General features: G+C 37.0%; 2 protein-coding genes across 2 annotated transcripts; both read left to right on the forward strand.

Annotated features, from left to right (window-relative positions):
- Positions 1-377: 377 nt before the first annotated feature.
- Positions 378-3,051, forward strand: LOC131632748 (uncharacterized). The gene is made up of 11 exons (XM_058903477.1): positions 378-515; positions 764-1,031; positions 1,135-1,225; positions 1,323-1,453; positions 1,538-1,628; positions 1,711-1,867; positions 2,022-2,110; positions 2,203-2,323; positions 2,430-2,639; positions 2,739-2,792; positions 2,872-3,051. Exons 1-11 carry the CDS (start codon positions 378-380, stop codon positions 3,049-3,051), a joined length of 1,530 nt encoding a protein of 509 aa, XP_058759460.1.
- A 2,874-nt stretch (positions 3,052-5,925) lies between these two features.
- On the forward strand, positions 5,926-9,328 carry LOC131632749 (uncharacterized). The gene is made up of 5 exons (XM_058903478.1): positions 5,926-6,157; positions 6,244-7,464; positions 7,575-7,793; positions 7,904-8,638; positions 8,751-9,328. The coding sequence occupies exons 1-5, from the start codon at positions 5,926-5,928 to the stop codon at positions 9,326-9,328; spliced, it is 2,985 nt and encodes a 994-aa protein (XP_058759461.1).
- The last annotated feature ends 1,104 nt before the right edge of the window (positions 9,329-10,432 follow it).

Genomic DNA, 10,432 nt, shown 5'->3' on the forward strand with positions numbered 1-10,432 from the left:
AGGGTTAAAATGAGTCCAAATATTACTTTTTGGGACTAAATTCTGACTTTGGTTATCATCAAACTATTAGTTTCTGTTGCAGCTCTCTCTATTGGTCAACTAATGTACTATTTGTCCTATTATTTGTGATGTAACCGAAATGGTTGAGGAAAGTTGCTCCTCTAAACACAAACTGTACCCTTTTTCAGATTTTCCTTACTCCCAATGTTGCTTTCTAATCACAATCCCAGATGCAATCTTGGAGATTTTCTCCCTCTTCCTCTTCTGTCACTCACCTTTCTCTCAACTTCTACGTTTCAAACCCTAAAAACCATTGGAAAACTTCTTTTGCGAACCGAACTGTAGCCATTGTTTGAACCCTACCTTGAGCCAATAAAATGGCACGACCGTTGGAAAAGATCTCTGATATTAACGATGAAAAGGAACTTTGGAAAGTTGCTGTTAAAATACATCACAAATGGAGTGTCATCTCTAACAACAAAGAACATTTCGAGATGGTTGTTTATGATTCTGAGGTTAGTTTCAACATTTTTGCGAAAAGCCATTGTTTTTTTGTTGTTTCATATAAACTGTTCGTGAGTTGCTATATTTTGGATTCCTCATTTCTTTTGTATAAAGCGTGTGCCTTTGTTCTAATAGGTTTATATTTGGTTGCATGGAGGTGTTAAAAAGTGTATTATTTGTGTTTGTAATCGCTTGCTGTGGGCAGCATTCTTATGATTTATTTGATATTGATGGATTTTGTTTCTTTTGTTTTTTTTAGGGAAGTGATATTCATGTTATCGTACCTCCCGTTTATAGGCAGAATTTTGATTCGCTGTTTGTTGTTCATGATACTTACACTATTGCAAACTTCCAAGTTCAGCTGAATGATCTGCTGTTCAAACCTTCTGCTCACAAGTACCTCCTTAAATTTACTGGTGGGACAAAAGTTGGGGATAGAAATGTACATCAGATTCAGGAAAAGGCTTGCAGGCTCACTCCTTTCCTTGATATTTTAACTGGGAAATGGAATAAAGATCAACTTTTAGGTTAAACTCTATTTACGTTTTCATACAATCTGATATTCTATATAGAACTCTGCATCTCATATTTGGTTTAACCTGATGCACGTTTTCCCAATGACCTGTACAGATGTTATCGGAGTGGTTGATGAAATTGGGTACACACAGGTCCAGGTGGGAAGTAAAAAGCAACAGGTCAACTTTGTCATTCGCGACTTGAGGTTTAAAGTTTGTTTGTTACCTTTCATACATGTTAATGGTATCCCTTTATATCTTATATGTTTACTGATATCGTAGTTTAAATGTTCTTTTCTGTAGCAACAACACTATAACGGTTACGTTATGGGAGGCGTACGCGTTGCAGTTTATCAACTACGTTGAACAGCAGGTCGATACTGCAATTCCTGTTGTGATTATGATTCAATATGCCAAAGTCAAAGAAGCTTTTGGTATAAATTACTCCCATACTGGTTCATAACGTGTGTTTTAGGTTTTGAAGTACATATTCTTATTAACTTATTTTGTCTTTTCAGGCAAATATCCTCTATCTGTTACCAATACTTACAATGTCACCAAAGTGTCTATTAATGAAGACATGGAAACAATCAAACAATTTGCTAAAATGTCCTGACTTGGTTTATTACAATATCCTGCACTTTGTATCATCCTTCTTAATTAACTCTGACAATGTTATTTTCGTCTTTAGGCTTACACAGGATACTATAGTGGCTGTCTCGGGACTTCGCAGCCAGCAGTCTCAGGGAAGGTCGCAAAACTTATACAGTTCTCGCCAATCACCTACCCAAAAATTGTTGTCTAATGCTGTTCTTCTTCCTCTTGAGCAAATCGTTAAACTCAAAGACGTACTAATCTTTCATTTTTTTTATCATATATAGTCTAACTGTTATTATATTTGATCTTCTGTTTACCGCCGTTTTGTAAACTCAGACCACTTTTTGTGCTACGGTTGCCACAATCACAAAAATCTTTGCCTCAAAATATGGCTGGTACTACCAGGCATGCCATGAATGCCCGAACAAAGTGACTGGTGATAAACCTCCCTACAAGTGTGTCAAGGGACATGACACTGAAACTGCCATTTTCAGGTCTAAACGCCAATAATTTTTCATATCAACTGTTTTTCACACCATTTTTGTCTGTGCAATCTGAACTTACATTTTTAAGGCTACAAACTTAGGTATAAAATAGAGGTGGGTGTTCTTCATGCTGGTACAAAATGCAAGTTTGTTTTGTGGGACAAGGAGAGTGAAGAACTATTGGAAGTCTCGGCTGCTCATATGCGCGAAACCATGTTTCAGGTAGCAACTAAAATTTCACTGATGATTTTGATAACATACTGGTGCAAAAAGGGTGTATAATTACTGCATATAATTACATACGGTGTATAATTTCATTTTTATGTAGGCTGGAATATTTGATCCCCTCGATTTTCCACTGGCACTTGACAAGCTCCTGGATCAGGAGCTTGCCTTCAAAGTCAAGTGGCAACCAGATTGGTCTAATTGCTCGGTCATCATGTTAGTGAAAGAGAAACCTATTGTGGATCAACTAAAAGCTGAATGGGTGGATGCAACTACAGTTAATACACAACAGCTTTCCGCCCCTGTGAACCATGTAACATTTGTCTTGCGCTGTGTCTAACTTTGTCTTCTAATTTAGTTGAATACATGTCGAGTTTTATTTCTGAATTTCTTTTATTGGTTTAATTTTTAGATCAAAGAGAGTGTTGATGAGGCTGTTCCTATTGATGATTCAGACATCGTTACGGTGTGGTTTTAAGTCCTATACAAATGCCACTTATTTACCGCCATCAATTTACTTCGTTCTCACTTCTTTTTAACTGCAGGATCCTGAAATAACTTCCAAATTGCACGGTGAACCACTCACACCTACGGCTAAAAGACAGAGCCCCGATCCATCCATTGAATCTACAGGTCATGCAACACACAGTGAAGGAGATTTGTCTTCCACTAAACTTAAGAAACCGACCATAATCACTAGGAAATTGGTGAAGATTGAAAAATAGTTTATAATGTTTTATGGAAGGATTCTATTTTGAAACTACATATTTTGTTGTAATATAACATTTTGGCTATTAATTAGGGTCATATTATATAAGGATTATATTCGACTATTGTTCGATTAACGCAACTAATGTTACGGTATCATACTACTGTGAATCCAATGTAATGTATGGTTTCGGTATTACTCTACTATCTGATGTTTTAACAATATTACTCGACTGCATTTTTTTGTAGTTCTATTTCACGAATCAGTGCTGCATATATTTGTATCAATGAGACAGCCAATTCCCAAACTTTATATCTTTTATATATCGTATCAGGCTAATATAATTATGTACTTCAACATCTCACAAAGAGCTACTTTACTTCTGCCTCAAAATTTTGGGAAACCACAGGAAAAGTATATGCTACATTCTAACATAATAAAGAATATTAAATGAGGATACAGAGAATTATGTCTATTAAAATTACTTTAACTTTTGTATCAAGTAGTACAACTTATTTAAATAATAATTTATTAGACACTTACTTGAGTCAATTGATTTGCTATCTGCTTTTGTGGAAAGGTAGCCCCCTTTCATGTCACACTTCCATCGATTAGGCTTCATACCTGCACAATGATTCAAGAAATTGTGAAAAAGTACAGCCTGCTACAGCCTATAATCTGGTGCTACTTTTATTTAACAATTTTTTTCCCTTAATTTGTTTTCTTATGTAGAGGATATTCTGAACACAACTCATTTTTTTATTTAAAATTGCCCTAATTTCAAATTTGAAATTTTCCCAGCTTTTTCAAAAATGTAATCCTCTTTCCCTCTTTTTTTTTTTGAATAAGGAACAAATGGTTCCCTCCTTAGTCCAAAGCATTGACATGTCTGGTTTTTTCTGTTCTCAAATATATTCAACGTACATCCATCACTTGGTTTAAACTACATTTCATACAATCAACTTCTTCAATTCAACTTATTAAATTTCAATGGATGGTAACTCCTTTAATGGACATGATTCCACAACAACTCTTGCAAGAAAAAGGAGGAGGCTTTTGTTGTCAAAAAAGAAACTCTCTAACCTGGGCCAGAACAAAGAAAACGAACCAACATCAACACCTACTGCTGGGACATTGCCCGGATGTTCCAGGGACACTGCAACAAGATATCCTCTCCAGTCCACTAACTCTAACGACTCCCACACTCTACCATCTCAGTGGCATTTGGACATTTTGCAAAACAAAAAAAGATCAAGAATTATTGCTGCTAATGGGGTGAATCTGTTCAACCGTTTCAACAATGCAGACACTTCTCCATCGTTCCATGTAGGTGAATCATCAAACATCAGCAAGCGGCAAAGATTCACCCAAAAACAACTACTCATTACAACCCCTGCTGCTCTTAACAATCCCCACACTCCTCCTGATATAACAAATCCACATTATGGTTCCTATCCTAATCCTAATGTAAGTAGAACAAGTTATTCCTCCTATGATTCCAATGGAGATTCTGAAGATTGCGACTCATTTGGACACAACTCTGATTCAGATGATTCCATGGAACCTCATGATATTCTTGATCAACACAACCAGTGTAAGTTGCTATTTAACTTCTTTTGACATTATATCCGGTTAAATTGCTACCCATTTGTTACGAATTTTATTTATTTCTGCAGCTTATTCTGACATTGGTGACCCGGTGTGGGAATGTTTAATTTGCCAAGCTTGCATGTGGTATGCAGAGCGCAAAAATATGAGAAAACATACCAATGTTCCAAAATTCGAATTGTGTTGCAGGAGCGGTAAAATTGTTTTACCATACATGAAACAACCACCTTTACTGTTAGAAAAGTTACTTCATCACAAAACTGATCCTAAGAGCAAGAACTTTCAGGCCAATATAAGAACATACAATGCAATGTTTTCTTTTACATCTCCGGGGATGAAATTTGACACCACCATTCCCAAGGGAGGAGGTCCTCCAACGATGCGCCTTCACGGTCAAACATGTCACCGGATAGGCAGTCTTGTACCACCGCAGGGTGCACTTCCACAATATGCCCAATTGTACATTTACGACACTGACCACGAAATTACAAATAGAATGCGTTGTTTCAAGTAATGAGGATTCTATTCCAACATTTACCTTTCTGTTTTACCTATTGCTTAAACGAATAATGCCATGTTTGCTATTATGTTTTTCAGGGACAATACATCTATTGAAACAGCTATTGTAGCTAAGTTAAAGAGGATGTTGGATGATAACAATGTTCTTGTGAAAGCATTTAGAATGGCACGTGATATGTTTAAGGCCAATCCATACGTCGAATTAAGGCTGAAACTTATCAATGATAGACATGACGATGGTCGTGTGTATAATATGCCGACTGTTGCGGAGGTTGCTGCCCTTATTGTTGGAGATGTTGACACAGGTGAAATGAGAGACCTTGTAGTCCAATACCGGAGTGGTAAATTACAAAGAATTGATGAATTCAATCCAAGTTATCTTTCATATCAATACCCATTGATTTTTTGCTACGGTGAAGACGGTTACCGGAATAATATCCTTCACAAGTATCGAGATGAGACAACTGTTACAAGGAAGAATAGGAAATCTATCAAGGATTGGCTGTGTTTTCGTCTCCAAGAACGCACAGATGAACCTAAAACATTATTGTACTCAAGGAAACTTTTTCAATAATTTTTGGTTGATGGTTACGCTATGATGGAATCAGAACGTCTCAATTGGCTGCGAAATAATCAATCAAAGTTAAGGGTCGGAAAATACAATAATTTGCAACAAAGGTGTGACTAGGGAGAAAAGAATCCAGGTAACAAACAAGGTAAACGTGTTGTTCTACCTTCTTCTTTTGTGGGAAGCAAACGGTACATGGATCAACTGTACTTCGATGGTATGGCCATTTCAAGCAGATTGGGGTTCCCAGATTTGTTTATCACGTTCACATGCAACCCAAATTGGCCTGAGATTACCCGGTTGTTGTCCCCGAAAAACTTAAAACCCCATGATAGGCCAGACATTGTTGCTAAAGTTTTCAACATCAAGTTTAAAGAGCTTATGGTTGACCTAACAAAAAAACATATTCTTGGAAAAGTTATGGCATGTAAGTTTTCCACACCATTAAGTTTCTAACTATTAACTCTTCTTTATTATTCACATTTACCAGTTCTTTATGACTAAGATATGCAGTTATGTATACAATTGAGTTTCAAAAGCGAGGCTTACCCCATGCACACATTTTGATCTTCTTGCACCCCCAAAGCAAGTATCCAACTCCGTCCGACATTGATAACATAATTTACGCAGAGATTCCTGATCCTGAAATTCATCCTGCTTTATACGCACTAGTGAAATCCCATATGATTCATGGACCGTGCGGTCTTTCGCGACCTGATTCACGCTGTATGAGAAATCGGCAATGTTCTAAATATTATCCAAAAAATTTCATCGAAGATACGGTTGTTAATGCTGAAGGTTATCCATTATATAGAAGAAGATCAAACACCCATGTCATTACTAAAAATAATATCAAGTTGGATAATAGAAATGTTGTCCCCTATAACACTCGGTTATTGTTGAAATATCAAGCACATATTAATATGGAATGGTGTAACCAATGCACTTCTATCAAGTATCTATTCAAATACATTCACAAAGGATATGACAGAATTGGTGCAAGTGTGGTTGCTTCTAAGGCAAACACCGGACAACAACATGAATGTGTAGATGAGATCAAACAATATCTCGATTGTAGGTATGTTTCTCCGAGTGAGGCGTGTTGGCGAATATTTTCATACAAGGTTCATGGAAGGAAACCTGCTGTTGAGCGAATGTTTTTCCATCTCATCGGTGAAAAGGTTGTCTATTATAAAGATTGTGAACAAATGGAGCATGTATTAGAGAGTGCAAGCGTAACAGAATCCATGTTCACGTCTTGGCTTGTAGCAAATGCAACATATGCGGAAGCCTGGTCATTGACATATGGTGAATTTGTTACAAAGTTTGTTTATGTTAAGAGAAACAGAATGTGGAAGCCACGTAAAAGAGGGTTCACTATCGGATGTTTGGTGTGGGTTCCACCGACAACCGGTGAACTTTTCTATTTGAGGATGATGTTGACAGTGGCTAAGGGCCCAACTTGCTATGAAGATATCAGGAGGGTCGGTGAAACACAATATGACACCTTTAGAGAAGCATGCTTTGCTATGGGATTCTTAGATGACGATCGAGAATACATATGTGCGTTAAAGGAGGCAAGCGCTTGGGGGACAGGTCATTATCTTAGAAAGCTGTTTGTTGTTATGCTTTTATCAGGTGCTGTAAACCGTCCTGCCCATGTATGGAAGGAATCATGGATTCTATTAGCCGATGGTCTCTTGTACGAACAAAAACAAATTGCCAACAATCCAGGTACAGAACTTTGTAGTCACATGCTATTTATATTCTTAACTACCACGTAATGTATCATATTGTTGTGATCTTACTACAACGTAACGATGCCTTCTTACTACAAACCACAGATTTGACATTACCGGATGATGCAATCAAGCAGCTGACATTGATAGAGATTGAAAAAATGTTGCAACTTAACCATCGCACCCTGCATGATTTCAAGCCCATACCTTATCCGAATGACTATGTTATTCAACAACTGGGAAACCGGCTTATTTACGATGAAAGACAGTACAATATCCAGGACATGAAGGCGGAATTTGATAAGCTATTCAAGTGTCTCACTGGTAATAAAATCAAAGTTTAACATATTTCTTATTACTATATTACATGCTTATGTCAAAATATGTCAATAACTATCTAATTATATACTATTTCTTATTATGATCTTTACAAGACAAACAGAGGAAGATTTTCGACCAAATCATGGATGCCGTCAACAAACAACAAGGTGGTGTCCTCTTCCTGCACGGTTACGGCGGAACCGGTAAGACATATATGTGGAGAACACTTGCAAGTGCATTGAGATCTAAGCATGAGATTTGTCTAACTGTTGCAACAAGTGGGATAGCATCTCTTTTGTTGCCAGGGGGTCGTACAGCTCATTCCAAGTTCAAGTTGCCAGTTCCATGTGTTGAGAACTCGACTTGCAAAATTAATTTCAATGACCCTAGCGCTGGTCTTCTAAGGGAGGCAAAGCTGATTATATGGGACGAGGCCCCAATGGCACACAAATATTGTTTTGAAACGCTGGACAGGACTTTGAAGGATGTCATGAGTAATTACGGTAACTCCGATACTATTTTCGGAGGCAAGGTTGTGATTTTTGGTGGGGATTTTCATCATATATTACCCGTTGTACCTGGAGGAAGTCGTTCTGACATTGTCCATTCAACAATTAACGCTTCCTACGTTTGGCATTATGTTAAAGTATTGAATTTGACCAAAAACATGCGTCTATCCTCCGGACCAACTGAGCAAGATAAAAAGGAAATTGCGGATTTCTCTGATTGGCTTTTAAAGATAGGAGAGGGACGAATTTCTGAACCTAACGACGGTTATGCTAACATTGACATACCACCCGAACTTTTAATTACAGACTTCGATGACCCTATTCAAGCTATAGTGGAGAGTACGTATCCTGATTTCTTAAATTGTTACCAATCGACTGATTATCTAAAAAATAGGGCCATTCTTGCTTCCACTTTATATTGTTATGTCTTTCCTAATGGATAGTTTTATAGGGGAAATAATAGATTACTACAGCTCTAACTCAGTGGATCGATCAGAAATCCATGACAGCAATATTCTTCAGGTCCTTAGCCCAGAATTCCTCAGCTCCTTAAGAACTTCTGGCCTACCCAACCATCACTTAAAGTTAAAGGTTGGAACACCAATCATGCTTATGCGAAACATTGATCAATCCCAAGGTCTGTGTAATGGGACAAGGCTTATAATAACTAATATGGCTGCTCATGTGCTTGAGGCTAAATTGATGGGTGATAACAATAATGGGAAAGTTATATACATCCCGCGAATGGATATGTCCCCGTCTCAATCACCTTGGCCATTCAAGTTATCAAGACGACAATTTCCTGTTATTGTAGCCTACGCCATGACCATTAACAAATCTCAAGGCCAATCGTTGGATTGGGTTGGACTCTATATACCTCGAGATGTTTTCACACATGGACAGATTTATGTTGCCGTTTCACGAGTTACAACTAAAAGAGGTATCAAGATATTGATACATGATGATAAAAACATCCCAAAGCTTTCAACATGTAATGTTGTATATAAGGAGGTTTTTAACAACATATAGACGGTACGTATATGTCTTTTTGCCAGTTAATAGTTCTCAATATTTGTTGATAAAATTTTCTAACCTGTACAAACTGTCATATTTATACCCTCTAAATGTCCTAATTTTGCATTCTAATAAAACATACCTTCCTGTGCAGATCAACCGAAGTTCAGAGGAACCCATCCAACTTTAACACCAACGCTTGACTATTTAATTTTGTCTGTCAAAGTATCATTGCAAACATTATTGTATCACTTCTCTTTATTTGCAGTCAAAAACTCAATTACTCCAAATTTTGTAACCCTACCAAAACCTACAAAGATGAAAAAAATGAAACATAAAGTCTAATTTTTTACTATGCAACTACAATCAATATCCATTTCATATTCACAGAAACCAACCCATCATAATCGCAACAATATGAATGTTTTACCTGAGAATGCAATATGATTTTTAATGATTCACGCCATAGCAATGCTTTAGCCTTCATGTTAGACAAATTCCATATTGCTTTTTTTCCATTATCTGAACACCAGTTCTTTATTGTCTTGTTTTCTTCCACTTGTGTGTAGAATCCGGTTTCTTCTTTAACATAACTATTTCAATAATGCATCATTTCTTTGTCCGAAATTTACTTTCATCTGGGACTCTACTTTGGCATCACATGGTCACGTCCCTGTTGGAATATATTCTCCCAGGAAGTTTTTTACTTTTCTTTGCGGCAACTTCTAGGCAAAGAGGCCCACCACATATCACATGCTAATAGAATATATTCCTTATCTCCTGCATATCAGGTCCTACCACTTTTCACATGCAATGGGTTGCACTAAATTTTCATTATTAGGGTCCCATGCACTATTTTATATGGAATCCTATGCACAATATTTAACAATACTTAGGGGTACTATTCATCTTTGGTATACTATGCTTTTCTCTATATATATGGTCCCTCAACTTGTGAACATAAATCAAACACAGTAAAATCTCTTTTTCTACCCCAACAACAACCAGAAGAAATTTCACATGGCTTTGATGGGAAAACTTTCTCACAGTGAATTGGAATACTCCTTCACGATAGCAAAGTTATCTGAATAGGTTTCAACTTATGTTTATTTTAGTGCT

This window comes from Vicia villosa, unplaced genomic scaffold (genome assembly GCF_029867415.1).
Source record: "Vicia villosa cultivar HV-30 ecotype Madison, WI unplaced genomic scaffold, Vvil1.0 ctg.001013F_1_1, whole genome shotgun sequence".
Classification (NCBI taxonomy): Eukaryota; Viridiplantae; Streptophyta; class Magnoliopsida; order Fabales; family Fabaceae; genus Vicia; species Vicia villosa.